The sequence below is a fragment of the Scaptodrosophila lebanonensis genome, unplaced genomic scaffold, assembly GCF_003285725.1.
Source record: "Scaptodrosophila lebanonensis strain 11010-0011.00,11010-0021.00 unplaced genomic scaffold, SlebRS2 tig00001412-arrow-pilon, whole genome shotgun sequence".
In the NCBI taxonomy this organism is placed as follows: domain Eukaryota; kingdom Metazoa; phylum Arthropoda; class Insecta; order Diptera; family Drosophilidae; genus Scaptodrosophila; species Scaptodrosophila lebanonensis.
The window spans coordinates 12,087,833-12,107,545 of record NW_022060739.1 but is presented as its reverse complement, the minus strand read 5'-3'; the positions used below and the strand labels follow the sequence as shown (position 1 = coordinate 12,107,545).

Sequence of the window (19,713 nt, the reverse complement as noted above, 5' to 3'; positions counted from 1 at the left end):
TTACACTATTTTTTCGATTTGTAACTACTTCGTGGAGCTTTATGTACATACTTCCATATTTATTGATCCCTTTTCGTGGGTGGCGACCCACCGTTTACTGTGAAAACAGATGCTGAGCTAAATTTGAGTTATGTTTTTATTGTTGAATTAGCCTAACTATACTTAAGCAGATATGTTCTGTAAATGACAACTATATGAAGCTCTTCATTATTTTTGAATAAAATAGGTAATTTGCTAAGCTGTTGCCTTCGTATATACTTGAACATCCAACATTTGTTGCTGGAAAAACAGATTTATTAATTAAATTTTAAATTATACTTTTTAAAAATTTGACTACTTAATATCAATTTTCTATGTGATATTTTCCCAGATATCAATATCGTAATTTTCTTTTCGATATGCATTCCTAAAACCGAGCTACATATATCGATAAGGAGTAAATGTCGATGGATGATAGTGTTGAGAAACGGCAATTGAATGCGTAGATCTTGTAGGCACCATCTTGCATTCCGTTAATCTAAAACAAATGTACATTTGCATATACACGAGCTTTATTAAAAAAAAATCCTTCGTTTCTTACATTTTAAATAAAGAACACAAAACATTTTGTTAAATAAAATATTGGTCTTTTTCCAGACCATTACATACATACGTATGTGTATTTTAATTGAGACTGCATTGATTTTAGTAAAATATATACACACTGCCCGCAAAGTTTAAAAAATGTGTTGATTGTATAATTTAAAAATAACATACATATAACTACAATTATAGCTTAATACCTAAGCTTTAAATAATGGCATTTATAATGCTAAACATAGACTAAAAACCATAATTGAGAATTGTTTTAATTCAGTGTAATAGGGATCTTTCTAGTACTTAAAAACTAATATTTTTATCTCAATTTGTTTTCTAAATCATTATCAATTAATTTAATTTCGCAATCTAAATCTAAAATACTATTTACACTTGGTTGTCTGGTCCAGCAGCTTCTTCCACAGGTCGAATTGTTCGTTCGATTTGATCATGTGTACGCTGATGGCGTTCCGTATGTTGCACGGATTAAAAGAAATACGGCGATTGAGGAACTCATTCACTTGCACGCGCTTGATGCCCAGTTGCTGAGCCACAATGCCTGTGGTGAAAACATCCTCCAATTTCAAATATACTGTCTCCAGCGAGCGTATATACAGCTCGTGTACAATATCTCCAGTCATGACATAAGCGGGACCGGTGGTAAAGGCGGGAAATACTGTTGCCGCAAATTGATCGGGGGATACATAATACTTGGATTTCTTATTTCGTATCGGCTTCCATTTCTTGGCCAAGCGCCCATAAATTACTCGTTTCTCCTTGTGCTTATCCAAGAAGGTCAGGAGCTTAGGCACATTAATAAACATGTCGTCGTCCGTTTTCAGAATATATTTGGCTCGCGAGCAATGCAAGTCGATCCATTCCAGAGACGAGATGGTCTTCAGCGTTAGATTGTTGTACGAATCGATAAAATTGCCACGAATTAGATCACCATACATGTAATTCTCCTGAATTAGCAGGTTGTCCAGCGTCTCATTGGTGGTACGCCCAAGGATAAAAGCTGTGCTCACATCCCGCCGCATGCCATAATGACCCCAAGTCTGTCGTATGGACATGCGCGCGTCTGTGTGCGTTTGAGCGGATGTTATCAGAATAAGCAACTTTAGAAATGCCCCATTGTGTGGGCAGATGCGCTCAATATCTATTTCATCATCCATGTGGCCATTCTCATAGATATTACTCGTGGGAATCCCCTTTGAGGGATCCACATTTTTCGGCGTTTTAGTATTTGACGTCGCGACTCGAATGGCAGCAACGGATGGTGACTTAGGTGCCGCAACAACAAGTGCACTTGCTGCTTTATTGGCATCCTTTACACGCATCACAGCATCGGAAGACGGCTGAGGCTCTGCGCTGTCCAACAAGTTAATTTGTACCTCCTCCGGCGGACTCGGCTGATCGTTTACTTGGACAACCTTATCTGTATGGGTCAAGAAAAAAAATGTTTAAGAATGAAGGGTGTGAGGAATAACAACATTATTCAACTCCATATATAGTACCATACTATTTGCTTGCAATTTTGTTTATTTTTGTAGCCACTTATCTAACATATATCTAAGGTTGGCAGACAGCGGGAGGGAAACTGTGAGCACAACTGCGACGCGTAACTTGAACAATAAATAAACACTTGTTTTAGTTACTATTATTTGCAATGCTTCCGCATGAGCCGCTCGTGTGTGTTATAAATGAAATGCGATATCTTCGCACACATAAACGGATGCAGACGGACAATGGGCTGGCCAGACAGCATTATGGAAAAGAGGAACACAGAAGAGCTAAAAGAAAGCCTAGTTAGAGTTGCCTAGAACAGCTCAACTAGGCAGAACATATCCAACTTCTCTCCCCAATCTTAAAAGTTCTGCCCCAAGCTTCTGATTGTTATATAGACTTGGCGTTTAAACTTTCTAGTATACCTCTTCAGCCTTCAGTTAAAGGGTATACAAATGGAAATAATTTTTCAAATTGAAAGTTTTCATCATCATAATGCATTTCAGTTCGATCGTAATGATTGCAATTACAGACATACAGACACATTTCGTTAGGACAACCCCATTTACCTATTCGCTGCTCGCTGGGCGGCAAGACAGCCACCACTGGACTGCTGCTGTTGGTACTCGTCATGTTCTTCAGAATCTTATCAGCATTCTCGATAAACTTTTGTAAATTGGATGTTGGTATCAGAATTTCTGCATCTAGTGGCTGTTGTTGCAGTTGTTGCTGCTGCTGCTGTTGCAACTGTTGGTGTGGTTGTTGCTGTGATGCCGCCTGTTTACTAGATACGGTCTCGCTGTTGTTGATGTTACCTGTAAAATGCGTCAGCATGCGGGTTAGAATTGCAAACCGCAAGTCAATTAGCATAATTGATAGTCGCACTCACCCATAATGCCATCCAATCCTTGTATATATTGCTGCTCCTCGAGCATCTCATCAACGGGAGCAGCAGCACCGGCAGCAGCAGCGCTCTCAGCATTCACAATTTGATCGCCAGCGTTGGCACCAGCGCCTCCGCCATCGAGCAGAGCATCCTCATCAATTGTTGGTAGGCGATGCTGTGCAGATTTTTTGTGTACCTCCCCCACTGCTTCTCGTTTGTTGGATTTGCTCGCTGGCAATTTATCAGGACCCTTTTCGCCACCCGTTACCAAGCCGAACTCGCTAGATCGATTGACATGCGTTGGCGCAGATGCTACGAAAGGCTGCTGTTGGGCCATCGGTAGCGGGACCGCTCGAATGTGTGTCGGCGTTAAAGTCGAATTAGTTGAATACGAGGCATAAATGAATATAGTGAGTATTACGACTATCAGAACAAGTAGAAAGCGCAGGATGCGCGTATTGTGAATATTGCCGGCCGCAACCATTTCGAAACGCGTTGGGCAACGTTAGTTAGCACACTAAACTTTGAGTAACTGCAACGAGAAAAGTAGTAATAATTAACGGTAATAAAAAACAACTGTTATTCCACTCATTATCGACTATGTATTACTCTTCCCAGATATTAAACCTATATTATTTTTTAAAATTCCAGCAAGCAATATCAGATATTAATCAATCAATTTGGTATTATTAGATTTGGTATTATTAGATTAGGGTGCATTTTACAAAGAAATGTACCTATCTTGTCTTAAATAGCAATGTCCATGTAAAGAAAGAGGACGCATCAGTTTATAATTAAAATATAAACTGGAAAACCTTAATTTTAACGAACAACGAATTTATTTGTCAGCGCCTGCTCAAAAAAGTTAATTTTATTTGTGCTAAAATCAGATAAGTAGTATATAGAAGGCCAAATCTGAGTATAAACTGAGTATATATTATCTTGATCTGTTTGAAAAAACAAGTCAATTTAGCTACGAACACATAAAGCTCAAAGGCTTAAAGCTAAACACTCCAAATTGCTATTAAAATGCTGGCATTCTGATAAAATGTGCTTAACTGAGGTAGGAGAATTGGAGTTGCAGAATTGATATGTAGTATCTTTTTGATTGTGGCAGGGTCAAAAAGGTCCTTGACCCAGGCGAAGTCGTACTTGCTGGAGCTTACCATACTCAGATGGCAGTTCTTTGTGTGTTTCAAAAATGAACTTAATATATTGGTTTGAAAATGTTTTGTTCTTGTGTGGAGTGGGTATAGGCCATTAAAGAGTCGGCACGCTCGACTCTAGCATTTCTTTCTTGTTGTTCTTGGCTTTAATTGATTTTATACAAATTTGTTTGCTAATTGTTATATATGTATGTATGTACCTCAATAGAGTTACACTCAACACTTCCACTTAAGGGATCATTTATGTAAAAATAAGTTGTTGAGCTTCAAATCGTTCCTAAATACAAGTAAATACATCGAGTAAGACATAATATATAAAAAAAATTCAAAATTTATGTTTAGTATTAGCTTATCAATCTTGAAATAAGCAAGCAAAAAATTCTTCATATCTACAAAATGGGCAATTTTAGATTTGAGCTGTATACTTGTTTTAAAAGACATAAATGCATGATTTTAGTTATTTATAGAATAAATTTATAGATTTACCGGCGTTTCTTTCTGATGCTTGCAAGCATTGTTCACAATAATATGAGACCTTTATTCTAAGTGGTAAGCAAATGTGCGGTAAGCAATATCAAGTGTTAATTGGCTATTTGCACAGATGTGATCAGACGTAAGAGCTAGACTCAGTTCACCTTTCGCACCAACATTTTATACACTTCACAGTCTACACTCTGAAATCTACTGAGCTTTTTATGTAGCAAATACGATAAGGAAATAAACTATCATTTCATAGATAACGTGTCATTAAGTAATTGTCAATATGAACCATTCATGTAGTGGACTTCTAAAACAGTTTGTAGGTCAACCATTTTTTATAGCAAAATCGTTGACCCCATTTCAACAACTTGGCAGAATAACGGAGAGACGACGCACTCGTGATCACGCGTAAGCCCTCGAGTTAAAAGTTGCCCAGCGGCATTGGAAGCCCCTTCAGTCAAAATGTTAGAATACTTTTTTGTTAGCCCACCTAAGAGATGGAATGTAAGTTCGCTTGTTTGGCATTGATTACGTTGAGTTGTTGTGGAAAATTTGCCCCTAGGAGATGAGTGAATTGGGAAAATATGTTGTACGCTAAGAATCGAAAAAGACTGACGGTTAGTTCATTTAATCGCCATCGATAGCATTGAATTGTTGTGCAAAAGTCACCCCCATTATATTTTGGAAAGAAATTCAACTGCTGGAGCTACTCTATAATAACTAACGTAAGCGAAAAAGCTTGAACTTTAGAAATAATTAGCGCAGTAAAGCTCTGCTTCTCTTACCCAACCAGCCATATGTGTTGACAACGCTCGTAAAACAAGAAAAAATGCGGGAAGCCGTAATTTTTTACCTGAGAAATTATCGGGCTTGAAAATTCTCAGGAAGCGATCGAGTAGACGGCGAGACTCGCAAACTAATTATATTTGTCGGTGAAAGCATTAGCGATACGGTATGGCGCTTTGATAAGAGCTTAAGTGCCAAAACAATTGTTTTGTACTACCTAGTTTTATTGATAATAATTTTTGATTGACTGACAGCAAGTCACACTTAACTAAATAACTGATTTATATACACGTATTGTTTGAAACTAATTTTACGACGGAATTAACTGCTCCACTTCAAAATGATGATTTTCCTAGTAAAGTGATCTTAATATAAGTAATGAGACAAGTGTCGCTAACATTTTTCAAGAGTGGTGATTGCACAACTTAGTATGTTCTAGAGTCAAAAAGTACGTAATTGAACTAATTTATATTTGTATTAATATAAATATATTTTCTTTGCGAAACAAACTAGAAAATTAATATTTTTACATTTTAAATATCTTCAATATAAGTAGTGGACATTAAATAGATGTTAAATTCTTCAGAACACAGCTTTTGAAACCGGGATACTCAAGTTTTACGATATTAAGTGTATTTCCGCATTGGCGGATCGATTTCGGAAACAAGACCTTATTTAAAATACGATAATAACTATTGATTTGTCAGTCATACGCACACAGTTCCTACACTCGAAAAACATATCGCCCTATGATTGAACTATATGTATGAAGTACGGATGTATGAATGTATAGTTTGTGAGCCATTCGAAAGCTGGAAAATGTAGACCCGACACAATAAATAAAAAAACTGTCGGTAGTTTTAGTTAGTTATGGTTCCATTTATAAATTGACGCACATTTTTATTATCATTCACAAAAATTTCCACAGCAGCTTTCCAAGAAAAAGTAAGTCCCCAGTCCCAAAAAATAAAGCTGCAGCATGACGCGGCAGTTGCAGATTGATAATCATCTGCTCTGTGATAACGACTGGGTTTGGTAAATATGCCGCGGACGACGCAGGTGCGTCATTTAAATATATACATACATATCACATTTAAATTTTCTATTCCGATCTATCCCGCTTATCTGGAATGTCAAAAATACGCGTACACGTTTTCATTACGTCAGATTGAATAGAAACTAACAATAGAGATACAATTATCTTCCAGATCGCTTTTTTTATCCCACCAATATTTTCAGCCTCTTTAAAGTTTAGGTTTCGACACGCAATGTGGTCCCGATCTGATTATTTAAATATATTTTTTGATATTAGCGTATGAGAAAAACTTTTGGTAATTAAAAATTAAAATTTTAAAATATTAGTTTTACTTTTTGAATAACAAATTATTGATTTTTGGTGAAATTTTGTTACCGAAAGCAATATCGTCTTGTTTGTTAAGACTCTTATTACTAAATATTATGTGTTTATATATTTTGGGATAATTTAAGCTAATAATACGCACTTAGGCTTTAACTATTCCTTGTAGAATCCAAATATTGATTAGGAAATTATTTGAAGTAGAAGCTATTGGATGGTTCGAGTCATTTAATTATAGCTGCTAAAAGCTAAAAGCGTTCACAAACATTTTTTGCTCTACCAATAAGTACAATGAACTGCGGAAACGGGTTCCAGACCAAGACTAAGTCTTAAGATTGCCGCTTCGTTCATCGCAATCCATCAAATTATTCGCCAAAGACGAAACAGAAAAGATGAGGAACTAGCCACGATAAGCTAGAAAGCTATTTAAAATCGCAATCTCTTTATTTCCCTATTTTAATGGAAGTTTTATATTGAAATGGCAAAATCATGGCCGTTTTGAAACTCTCTTTGAACATTGATTTACGTATCTATTACGCAAATAAAAATGTATGTTAACAAAAAAAAATTGAACAATAGCAGAAACGTAGTCGTCATCGCTACCACCAACAAACCCATTGCAAGCGTCAGTTTCGGCTTAAGCGTGATTTGACTCACCTGTATGGTCACAGCAAGGTTTTTGGGCCTTCGCTCAGCCTCTGTACGCAACGTTGCTGAGTATTTCTATTTAGTTGAAGGCGACATCGACAGCAATAATAACGACGGTGGTGGACCAGGGTCAAGCATATTTACTTTAGCTACTGGCGCTTTTGACTTTAACCAATGTGAGTGTTTATTAAAGTTAATCAATTATTTTTATGTTGAATTTTGCGTTTGCTCGAGTTTTTTATGTGGGTTGTTGAATCTCATTTCGTTCTTATGTATGTATGCACGCAGGTTTGTGTGTCCGAATAAATTAATTTCAGGTGCAATAACAGCGACGTCACTGTTATTTGCACTAGCACAGCGAGTTTCCTCCGTCTGATTTGGCCATGTTTAAGTATCTTAATCAAATGACTAAGGTGGCCACTGAATACTTGTAAAATTGTTAACCAATTTTTATGTTCGTTAGTTGTTTTGTGGACGATATTGTTGAACGTTTCTATTACAAGTCAGTATGATCCACAAGCTATTCAAATTGAGAATTTCACATAAACATTGTATTGAATACGAATACACGAATATTAACAAATCTCATTAAAAATAATCTCAACAGAATATTTGTTTACTCTCAGACGAAATTCAATGATTCCCAACGCGAGACAAGACCGACGAGAGACTGACAGTGAGATGGTAGTCGGTGAACAGCGAGCGAGCAGATGACAGCGTTCGATTGTAGCGTGTGTAAGATAGCGTCAACGGATGGGACTTTAAGGAATGCTTGAATTATCGTCTGTTTGTCCATTAGGTCATCCCAACAGTTTTGTTTTTTTTTTCTATAAAAGATTTAACTAACAAACTATGAACCCGTGTCTTTAATATTAGTTTGCTCGTGCATTTCTAATTAATATATATCAGATTGACAGCTAAAAAGTATAATCGGAAATATGAAAAATGAACGAGTTGAAATTATAATTGTAGTCGATGATACAAAAAATAAATATCGATATAGCGATATATCGATATTAAGCTAACAAACCGACACGACATAATTTTTCCGCGAACACGACTATTAAATTTTGTTTAAAGTTGGATGTTTATTAAGTTTAAAGTATTTTAAGACACACACATGTATAATAGATATAGTTCGTTAATCGATTATCGTATGCGTGAAATGCAACGAGTGTCGTTTGTTTAAAGTCACGTACAACTGCTGCAGTATTTAGGTGCATTTGAAAACCGCTTAAATATGTCATTTGTGGGAGGGGGCGGAGGCACAGATGTGCACAAATTCGTAGAGGCGCTGCAGGCCGATTTCAAAACACTCTCACTAGAAACCAAGAAGAAGTACCCTCAGATAAAGGAGGTAAGTAAAGCTCATCCTACTGCACTTCAAATATAGTATAATTGCGGCAATTAGCCACGCAGCCACTCAAATGGGAGGGTGGGTGGTTGTGAGGTGTTCGTTGGTTGATTGTCTGTTCAGTCACGCAGAGGGGGAGGGGGCTGAGTGTACCTGTGTGACACACCATCGCTAAAGACGCAATTATGAAATTGATAGTGCATATGGCAAGAATAAATACTATCGAATTTATTACACTTTAATTTAATTAATTTGTCATGACGTTACTACGCAGGCATGTGAGGAGGCGATCTCCAAACTCTGTACCGCTGGCAGCAGCCAACAAAATTCCGTATACTACACCGTAAATCAGATTCTATATCCTTTGGTACAGGGGTGCGAGACGAAGGATTTGAAAATCATTAAGGTAATCCATCAAAATAAGTGTATTTTTCATATTAATTAGCTTATTTATGTATTTTGCAGTTCTGCATGGGCATGATGCAACGCCTAATCACACAGCAGGTGGTCGATCAGAAGGGAGCCCTTTACATAACCAACGCTCTATGGACGCTCATGGAAAATAACATTGAAGAGGTGCGAGTTCTTCAAACTGTGACCTTGCTACTGACAACCAATACTGTGGTACATGGTGACACACTCGCTAAGGCACTGGTGCTTTGTTTTCGCTTGCATTATACAAAAAACCCGACAATTGTCAACACAGCCGGCGCCACAATTCGCCAATTAGTGTCGCTTGTCTTTGAGCGCGTTTATTTGGAGAAAGACTCGGTGGCTAGCTTGCAGAACCAACAAGCACAGCTACAACAGCAAGATCTGAAGAAAAATGGACTCAAGGATGGGCCCACTACAAGCACTAATGCCATCGAAGGGGATGCCAGCTCTGCAGTGGCTGGAAGTCCAGGGCAGGATGTGCAGACCTTTGCATCGGATGCGTTTATGCTATTTCAAGATCTTGTCCAGCTGGTGAATGCGGAGCAACCTTATTGGTTGGTGGGCATGACTGAAATGACGCGCACATTCGGCTTAGAGCTACTCGAGGCAGTGCTGAGCAGCTTCAGCGCTGTCTTCCACGAGGTGGGTTTTGAAACAACATTTTTTAAATGGTAGCAATTATAACACTAAACATTTCTCTGTAGAACAATGATTTCCGTTTGCTGCTGAAAGAACGGGTCTGCGCGCTAGTTATAAAGCTCTTTTCACCCAATGTGAAACACCGGCAACTGCCAGCCCAGAACAATGGTAATGCAGCTGTGCCAGCCGATAAACCGCACTTCCCCATCAGCATGCGTCTGCTGCGTCTAGTGGCCATTCTAATACAAAAGTATCACACCATTCTGGTGAGCTGACAAGTTTTTTTCCGATGTCTGAGTTAACTAATTCACTTATTGCGCAGGTTACGGAGTGTGAAATCTTTCTTTCACTCATCATAAAATTTCTTGATCCGGACAAGCCCCATTGGCAACGCGCTCTTGCCCTAGAGGTTATACACAAATTGGTTACACGTTCTACTCTAATGGCGTTCTTTTGCAAATCATACGATTTGAAAAACCATGCCACAAACATAGTTCATGATATGATCGCCGCCCTAGGAAGCTTTGTACGCTACTCCCTAATTAATGCGTCGGCTGTGTTAAATGGCCAGCAGGCTGGCGGCATTACGCCAAATACGTTTGCTGCGCTCACGAGTGGCAGTCAGTGTGGTTTTATGTTCCGTGGAGCCTATCTGCCGCTGGTGGCCACCTTTGCTTTAGGCGTTTCAAAAGCTGTCTAGTAAGTAACTTAAATTCGTGTTTTAGTAAGGAAATCAATCCAAAGAGGACTGCAAAAAAAACGACATTCAGGTGTGAGTGCTGCTTTTAATTCACGTTGCCTTTCTCGGCTTACAGTTTGGAAATGCTGGACAAGCTAGATGCGCCCAATATACCAGATAGTTACGGCATTTCGGTTGCCTATGCTATACTGCTGGACATAACACGTTCTATTGGTGGCGTTATACAACGCACAACCGATCCGGTAAGTTTCGCCTATTTAGTTTTTAAACTGTTCTAAACGGAATGGAAATTGTGTTTTCCACAGCACCCTACAGCCAATACGGCCATCATTGGCGAGGACGAATACAAGCCTCTATGCTTGCAGCTAATCAACTCCAGCTGGACTGGATTGCTGACAGCTTTTATACCGCTCGTTGAGACTTCAATTGATGAAGCGACCACCGAAAATTTGCTAAAAGCCATGCAGAACTACGCTGCGCTTTGTGGCATTTTGGAGCAACTGCAGCCGCGGGATGCGTTCATCTTAGCTATATGCCGAGCCTCATTTCCACCACATTATGCAATGTCGATATTCTCTAACAACGCTCACATGGATGGGGACTTAAGATGTATGCGATTCAGCAGCATTTATTTTTATTATTATTTCAATTTTCTAAAATTATTTTCGTGCAGGTCACACGCGCAGCAGCAGTCAGGATCTGAGTAATCAATTTATGAATAACTGCAACGCTGAAACGGGCGACTTTCGGCCTCAGATTGTTGCCGTGGGCACGCCTTTGCCTAGCGCCTCTCTTCCTCACAGCGTTATGCAGGCGCCGGTGATGCTTACAAACAAAAATCTACAATGTATGCGCGCCATTCTGTTCCTGGCTCACAACAACGGCAGCATCCTGGGCACTTCGTGGTACATTGTGCTGCAAACGTTGCAGCATCTGGTCTGGATACTGGGTCTAAAGCCGTCCACGGGCGGTAGCCTCCAGGCCATTCCCAAGCCGGCGGTGGAGGCAAATGTGGGCATTCAAACAGCAGTTATGGCCGACTTGCCAGTACTCTCTCAAATGCTTAGCCAACTCTTCGAGTCAAGTCAGTATTTAGATGATGTAGCACTTCATCATTTGATTGATGCTCTGTGCAAGCTTTCACACGAAGCCATGGAGCTAGCCTATGCTAATCGGGTAAGTAAAACTTTGTTAAACGCCGTCGTATAGCTGATATAGCAATTATCCGACTTTGTTGATTATCATTTTACAATCTCTATATTCTAAATATTAATTTTTCCTTGCTTCTGTTTTGCTTTATTATAGGAACCATCATTGTTTGCTGTAGCAAAATTGCTAGAGACGGGCTTAGTTAATATGTCGCGCATCGAGGTATGGCGGCCTCTAACAAACCACCTGTTGGAGGTCTGTCAGCATCGGCACATACGCATGCGTGAATGGGGCGTGGAGGCCATCACATATTTGGTAAAATCATCGCTGCAGTTCAAGCACAAAGTGCCGCTCAAAGAGAATATTGTGAGTATTATGCTTTACTTATTAGGATGATAACTTAAGCTGCTTTATTATAGGAGCTGCAAACTATGCTGCTTAGTCCTTTATCAGAGCTTTCCACGGTAATGCATGCAGATGTGCGTCAGCGGCAGCTTGATTGCGTTCTCCAAATTCTCAATACTGCCGGTGAGATTTTGTCGTTTGGTTGGCCAGCTATAATCGAAATAATTGGAGCAGTTAATGAGCATCATGGGTAGGTGGTGAAAACGTTTAACTGAAAAATTAACTGCCAACAGAAAATTGTAAACTTCTTTCAGCGAACCATTGATACGCACGGCTTTTCAGTGTCTGCAGTTGGTCATAACAGACTTTCTAACTGTAATGCCCTGGCGTTGTCTGCCCCTTTGCATAAGTACTGCGGCTAAATTCGGATCTCAGACACAGGAGTTAAATATCTCTTTGACGGCCATTGGCCTCATGGTAAGCCATGTTGGGGAAATCTGTAGCTTAGAAAGATTTTAAATATCTGTCCTTCGTCTGCAGTGGAATATCTCTGACTTTTTCAATCAAAACCAAGAAAAACTGATGTCGGCGCAGGTGAATGACGTAGCCATTCTGCCGGACTTTCCCGGTACTGTTAAGATGCCACAATTCGATAAACTCTGGATGTGCCTGTACGCGAAGTTGGGCGAACTGTGCGTGGATCTGCGACCTGCTGTACGAAAGTCGGCGGGTCAGACGCTCTTCTCCACCATTTCAGCGCATGGCAGTTTGCTGAATCCGCCCACCTGGCAGGCGCTCGTATGGCAGGTACTCTTTCCACTGCTCGATAATGTAAGATCGTTGTCGAGTTCGGCTAGTAACGAGAAAGTCGACTCCAGTGGCAATATTTTGATACATCACTCTCGCAATACGGCCCAAAAACAATGGGCGGAGACACAGGTGCTGACACTTTCGGGTGTGTGTCGTGTGTTTAACACAAAGCGCGAGTTGCTGCAAATGTTAGGCGACTTTGAGCGGGCCTGGTCTTTAATATTGGAGTTTATACAAAATGCAGCTCTCAGCAAGAACGGGGAGGTGTCATTGGCGGCACTGAAGTCCCTTCAAGAGATAATGTATCACAATACAGAACGCAGTGTAGCAACGACAAAAGTGGCGGATGTTGCTAAGGATCAGGACGATGAGATTTGGACTGTGAGTCGAATGAATATATCAATCTGTTGTGTATCCCTTAACACTCTTTTATGATCAGATTGCATGGAATATTTGGCTCAGCATTGGCATGGAGAGCACCAAAATGACAACAAAAAGCAACAACAGCCAGGAAGACTATTACATTCCCAGCCAGGCGTTTCTAACAGCCCTCATACAAATATTTCCCGCTATATTTCAGCACATACAAACCAAGTGCGTGTCTATATTATTCAGTAAACCATAGATTTTCTTTTACTTACCAAACTATCTCATACTTTCAGATTTTCGGCCAGCGACTTTGATAAATTTTCCACCGTTCTTACCAATGCCGTTTGCATTCCCCTCCAAACGGATGCAGTTCCTTACATTATGTCCACAGTCTCAGATACGCTATTGACGCCACTCCACGACGGTATTCTCGAATGCATGGAGCTAATCCAAAAGGTCCTATTCCCATTCCATATTTTTTCTTAAATTTTAATGCCTATTCCTTTTTACTTACAGGAGGCCACAAAGCCCAATTCGAACATACGCCAACTAATTCCTGCCATCTTTCGCCAGCTACTGATCTTCAGCAAATTTGCGTGTGCTCCGCCAACTTTTCAGCAGAACGTGGACAACAAGTATGTCAAGACAACAAATCATTATTCAAACAACGCTTCCGTTGAGGTTGTCAGCATGAATTACATTCCTTTTGGGGAGAAGGCGATCAGCATTTGCGCTAAGCTGTATCAAAGTACGGCGGCCGAGGATCCAGTCGTACAGGAGCAGATCTTGCACGAGATCATCAAAGCTCTACGCACACCATTGGCCATGAAATATAAGTGTTTGGCGTCTAGTACCTGGAAACTGGCGATTTCAAGCCTCATAAATGTGTTGCACACGGGCCTAAAGGTGGCACGAGCGAAACCGCAACATTTTACGGGAATGTGGGACGATTTGGCCGATACGCTGGATAAGTTTCTGTTTCCAGCTAGCGTATGCACCATTGAGGATAGGGGACTGGAGGAAATTGTATTAGACGAGACGATTGATTGTCAAGTCATCGAACTGTTGCGCGACGAGGTACTGCCCTATCCGGAGATGCCACATCAGTTTGTTATGCAAATTGTGGTGCTACTCAACAAGGGTTCCATACACTCGGCCTCGGATACGAACATCTGCTACGAATCGGACTGGAAGTTGCGCGAGATCTTTGCCAAAACTTGCTTCGAGACCTTACTGCAGTTCTCATTGCTTGGAGAGAATGGTGCCCATAACAATAATCGTATCGCTAACGCACCGGTCTTGAATGCAAATCTCTTGCCAAGCTGTGGAGAAGCGGGTACGGTTGGCAAAGCTTTTGCGGGTCGCTTGGCGGTGACAGCTTTGTTGCATCGCTTCCAGGAAGTGCTTAAACGTTTCAACGATGATGAACGACAAAGCGGCAAGTGCCCGCTTCCCAGGTTTGTGTGTTAAATTGAAATGCAATATTTTTTGAACAATCATCTCTCATCTTTATTCCAGATTCCGTTTATCCGAAATATCCTTTGTTTTGAAGGCAATTGCCACTTTAGTGGTCTCCATGAAGAAGGCACCATCCTCTAAGGGTAAGACATTGTAAAAGGATTATTAGAGATTACTCTTTCTAACCCACCTATTACTTTTAAAGCAGTTAATAAGCCTGCCTGGGATCAGTTAATTGGCCTCTATCCCTATCTGGTCGACTGCACCACAACTACATCGCCTGAGGTGTCACGATCGCTTCGAGAGGCTCTGCTTCAATACACGGACCTGTTGCAGGCACCCACAACTTGCCTAAATGACAATGTGGTGGTGCCATCAAATGGGCAGGAGTAGTTAAATAATATAAATATAATTATATATTATATGTACATCGGTTGCGGTGCAAGGCATTCAGTTTTTAAAGATGAGTCACATTTTAATATTTATTTTGTGCATAAGTTATAAATGTTATTTCAAAATATATTACATACATAGATGTAAACAATACCCGAATAGGAATATATTTATACTGACCTATAACGCTACCATAGAGTCCTAGTGTGGAGTCCCATTTGTAGTTGATTCCAACAACCAAACAAGATAAGAGCAGAATAGGCAAATGCTTTTCAAATTGATACGAATAACCTCAAGAGCAACTTTGTGTGTATTTGTCACGCACTCACCTAACAACTTAGAAGAAAGAACTTCACTTAGAGTAATTTAATCTTACGTATTGAAATCAAATAACAAAATGTATTTAACAGTGATGAATTTTTAAATAAATCAAACAATATTACAACTTTACTCTCCCCCTCTTAATTTAGTTGAGACCAAAGCTGCCAATTTACCGCTAGTTCTGGATATTTGTTAACAATCCATAAGTACTATATATTATATATAGTTTCGTCATGGGTTTCCTTAGCTAGATTCAAGATTTTTCAATTATTGATCTGGCTTTTTCTGACACTCAAGAATTGGTCAGTCAGGTTGAAAACTTCAGTAATGTCATTTAAAATCGGTTTAAATTGCAACGTTGTTGTTATCAACTGTTCTCCCAGTTTTGGCATCTTCATTCTTATCGTGTTGATCCACACTTTGATTGGCATGCGGTATCTGCAGTGCTTAAGCACACATAAAATATGTACATTGTATGTGAGTGTAAGTTGAAAAGATTTATCTTATCATAGTCCGATGTCTGCCGCAGTGTTCAAATGGTCCTTGACCTGTCTACCGAAGCGGTTTTAAGCAAAACCCAATGCCCAGAGAGCAACTCGTTTCCATTCGTATGATAAGCCGGAAGAATGCTGTATTTTTCATTACATCGTCAAATTAGTTTTTTAAACTATCCAGCTATTCTTTAGATAGCTTTGCTTAAGTGCTTGGATTAAGAAGCGCAGAAAAGGGCTCTTAGTTAAAAATATTTGTTATTTGTATTTAATACCACTAATACTTGTATTCATTTCTCAAAATTAATAAAAGCTCTGAAATAGTTGTCAGAAACAGTTATAGGATTTTTAGTACTTTTGAATATTTTTCGACTGGGTACATACACCGAATCACATTTGAGGCGTCCAGTATGCCGAGTAAATCGTCGGACACCTCCCAACACAAACGGCAGCCCAGTGTCAAGAGACGGACCACATCCAGACGTGTGGTCCGTTCAAAATCAACTAAAGCCAGTGGAGCTGTCAACTTGAATGGTCAGCTGATCATACAGGCTCTGCAAGATTTGAACAGGCCGGCAAGCATGGTGGAAGTGGTACGTCAATTGGCAATCAGAACTAATGTAAGTGAACCTGCTTTCGTTATCGGTAATTTCTCATTATAGTATTATAATTACTAGTCCAGGCAACAGTCCATTTGGCGCACAGTCAAAGGTACACTGACAGAGGCGATTAGGTTTGGCTTTGTGCAGCAGGTGCGTGGAAAATACTGCATTCTGCCCACAAATGTGCCCAATGCGGAGAATGTGGCAGGGGGACTCACCTTAGCCAAATCCACCGATCGCTCAAAACGGAAGAATCGCGATGGCTGCGACTCTTTGCGACGCCATTTGGTGCGAAGAGCAGCTTCGTGTCCTCTACAAATAAAAAGAACTCGTTCTTCTTTTAAGCACGGAACACAAAAGAAAAGGAAAATGAATAACGAGTAAAAACTAATTGGGGCCAGTGCGGGTTGTTAATGCAGTCGAAGGAGCAGTGGACAATATTTAAAAGCTGATTGGCACCTCTAGTTTGTTTATGCGATCCAAGGAGATAACAGCAGATTGGGAACACTGGTTTATAAAAAATTCGTAGTTTTGGGTTCCCGCCAGATCCGTTAGTAAAAGAAACGTACGATTAATCTAAATAAAATTTTATTTTAATTTGTCGTTTTTTTTTTGGTTTTTAATCAGTATAAGTATAATAACATTTTTTGTTGTTCTTGTTTTTTTTTTTAGTTATATTATTACGTTAGGTTTTTGGTTTCTCATTTTTTTGTTTTGTTTAGATGCATGTATAATAGTTTAATATTAGAATTAGGCAATCGAGTTTTCTTTTTTATTTGTTAAATTTAATTAATTTAAATACTATCTTCGCTTTACATATTATGCAACGAATTGGATTTTCATTAATGAGTATTTTAGTAAATATTTATATTTTATTAACTCATCTTCCATCTTCTTGCTTAGCAACTGTTCTCCTTCCAAATGCTTCCTCTATTCACTGATCGATCCGACGTTATGTTTTACTGTTGCGCTTTCTATATTATACAGCTGTCTGCCATTTTTTAAACTTGTTTTATTAGTTATCTATGAATCATACATCATTTTGTAATTGATACATACCATGGCCGCTCAATGTACAATAAAAATTTACAATTCAAGCGCTTGCAATTAAAATTGGGTTTTTTTTTTGGTATTTGTTCAATGTGTATTTGTGTTTAATTTTACAAGGTAAGTGTATTCTTATACATAGTCGTTATTTAAACGTCGCCGTCCGCGGTTGCCGGCTTTCTAATAATTACCTACGTTCGATTTCTGATGGTATTATATTTTGTTTTTAATGACTTCTCATTTAGGCTTAAATATTATACAAATGTTTTTGTTACTGCCCTAACGCTCTGTGGATTGCAATGTGGAGCTAGAAGGGTTGTATCTTTATTATTTAAATGTTATTTCGCTTAGTTTTACATTGTTTGAAAATATTGTTATTAATTGCAATATATATCTATATATGTATTAGTAAGTGTCTGTATAATTTGTTAAACAATTGTGTAAAATGTGTGAATTTTGTGTGTGCTTCGCTCAACATTAGGGGATGTGTTTATTGGGTTTAGGTTTAGTTTCTCCTTTGAGAGATGTACATTTTTAGTAGAACCGAAAGAAACGCAAGCATTTTATATATATGTATATGTATGTACATACAATTGGAGAAGTTTATAAATACCATAAAGAGCACAAGTTCCTTGAAGCCTTGGACATGTTTTTAGGAATCTCATTCAATGGGTTTTTTTGTTTTGTTTTTCAATTTACACATTCAAACTCTTTATATTAACTTATTACATAACTACATTTTGGTTTTTAAGCCTTTGCCATACAAAATGTTGTTATATTCTTTTTTGTATTTATTTTCAATAAGTATAAATATGTAATTTTAGTTATTTATCTTGTTTAAATTTTATGAACACTTTTTGGGTTCAATTCAATATTAATTTAAAAAGTTGATAGTTCCTCGGTTAGCGCTCGGTTTTTGCATTAAGTTTGCGAAATTCATGTATTCATGTATTCGTATAGTGTTTTCCTATTTGTAGGTAAAAAGTGCTGTGCCCTGTTGAGTTGTGATTCTAATCGCAGTTTTGGGTTTTGAATAAATCTGAATTATCTTCTTTCTATCTCTAAAAGTCGAAAGTGGTACAATCAAAAAAATAATTGAGAGAATCTCTCCCTCTCAAATATTTAATCATATTTGACTGTCCACCACAACTAATTATGATATTTCAAATTTGTCTGAGTTACATATCTGTACGGCTACGAAGAATTCTTACCAGTAATTGTATGCGGATTTAAAGTTCATTTCCTTCATTTCAAACTATGCTATTGTAACAAGCCACACCCCTTAGCAATTTATTAGTAAAACGAAATATATGTATGTAGTAGTAACAAATAAATATAAAGGTTGGGTTTATAAGCTACACCGTTAAGACTGTTATGAGTGAGTAAAAATATAGTGAAATCTCTGACAACACACTACACTGCTTCTAGTACTTCTACTGAAACCCTACGGCAATGTTTTATGTTAACCTACTTGAGACAAACTAGATGAAAATTACTAAGGGAAATCAAAATAGTGCTCTCTGTAAAATTTATATTTTTATTTAATAATAGAATGCGCAAAGGTATTACGAACCTTCTCCATCTGAAGCGAAACTAAGAACCATTAGGACGAATCTAGGACACAGTTTTGTGTGCCAAGGCATGTGACTATATTTTAAATCTTAGTTCTAGTGCTACTACATACATACACACGTACATATCTATGTACACATGTATATATGCATGCATAGGTATTTAAGGTAAATATGTGTATTTATGTATGTAGATTTTGCTTTTAGTTTGTTACGAATTTCAACGTCTTATGTTAAATTAAAATTACAATATATTGTAATTTGTTTATGTATGTATGTATATTGTATAAGTACTATATAAGTTACCCTTACGTTAGCATGTGTGTGTGGTGTATATATGTATGTATGTATTTAGTTAATATAATAAGTAGTTAACAAGGGAGAGTTAAAGTGTATGCCGGTTTTGGTATAAAACAACAGTAAATAGAAATTTTAAATAGAAAAGATAAAAAGAAAAAATCAAAACATTTTTTTTTTAAATATGCATACTGAGGACTTCATAGGATACACGATGTTGTCAGGCTTTGTTCGTTTTAAATATGTACGTTTGTTGTTTACTGTACAAAAGACATACAATACTGCGTATGTATTTGTTGTATATAAGTGTATATGTATGTATGTTTG

At 38.3% G+C, this 19,713-nt stretch overlaps 3 protein-coding genes across 7 annotated transcripts; 2 read left to right on the top strand and 1 right to left on the bottom strand.

The window, feature by feature from the left end:
- Positions 1–710: 710 nt before the first annotated feature.
- Positions 711–8,056, bottom strand: LOC115631121. Of its 3 annotated transcripts, XM_030527786.1 has the most exons (5): positions 8,026–8,041; positions 7,415–7,925; positions 2,972–3,500; positions 2,652–2,897; positions 711–2,014 (listed from the first exon to the last, which is right to left on the bottom strand). In XM_030527786.1, exons 3-5 carry the CDS (start codon positions 3,450–3,452, stop codon positions 960–962), a joined length of 1,782 nt encoding a protein of 593 aa, XP_030383646.1. In that variant the 5' UTR covers positions 3,453–3,500; positions 7,415–7,925; positions 8,026–8,041; the 3' UTR covers positions 711–959. The 3 variants fall into 3 exon arrangements, with proteins under 3 accessions (XP_030383646.1, XP_030383644.1, XP_030383647.1); XM_030527784.1 differs by having other exon boundaries at positions 7,415–8,056; XM_030527787.1 differs by lacking the exons at positions 7,415–7,925; positions 8,026–8,041 and adding an exon at positions 3,706–3,734.
- Positions 8,057–8,507: 451 nt separating this feature from the next.
- Positions 8,508–15,208, top strand: LOC115631466 (protein MON2 homolog). Of its 2 annotated transcripts, none has more exons than XM_030528216.1 (17): positions 8,508–8,762; positions 9,034–9,165; positions 9,225–9,836; positions 9,899–10,099; positions 10,156–10,532; positions 10,649–10,775; positions 10,839–11,142; positions 11,207–11,709; positions 11,839–12,048; positions 12,102–12,277; positions 12,342–12,504; positions 12,568–13,218; positions 13,277–13,431; positions 13,500–13,662; positions 13,723–14,663; positions 14,725–14,807; positions 14,870–15,208. In XM_030528216.1, the coding sequence occupies exons 1-17, from the start codon at positions 8,646–8,648 to the stop codon at positions 15,055–15,057; spliced, it is 5,103 nt and encodes a 1,700-aa protein (XP_030384076.1). In that variant the 5' UTR covers positions 8,508–8,645; the 3' UTR covers positions 15,058–15,208. The 2 variants fall into 2 exon arrangements, with proteins under 2 accessions (XP_030384076.1, XP_030384078.1); XM_030528218.1 differs by having other exon boundaries at positions 14,873–15,057.
- A 1,014-nt stretch (positions 15,209–16,222) lies between these two features.
- LOC115631540 lies at positions 16,223–17,068 on the top strand. Of its 2 annotated transcripts, none has more exons than XM_030528315.1 (2): positions 16,223–16,489; positions 16,552–17,068. In XM_030528315.1, the coding sequence occupies exons 1-2, from the start codon at positions 16,280–16,282 to the stop codon at positions 16,600–16,602; spliced, it is 261 nt and encodes an 86-aa protein (XP_030384175.1). In that variant the 5' UTR covers positions 16,223–16,279; the 3' UTR covers positions 16,603–17,068. The 2 variants fall into 2 exon arrangements, with proteins under 2 accessions (XP_030384175.1, XP_030384174.1); XM_030528314.1 differs by having other exon boundaries at positions 16,228–16,489; positions 16,547–17,068.
- The last annotated feature ends 2,645 nt before the right edge of the window (positions 17,069–19,713 follow it).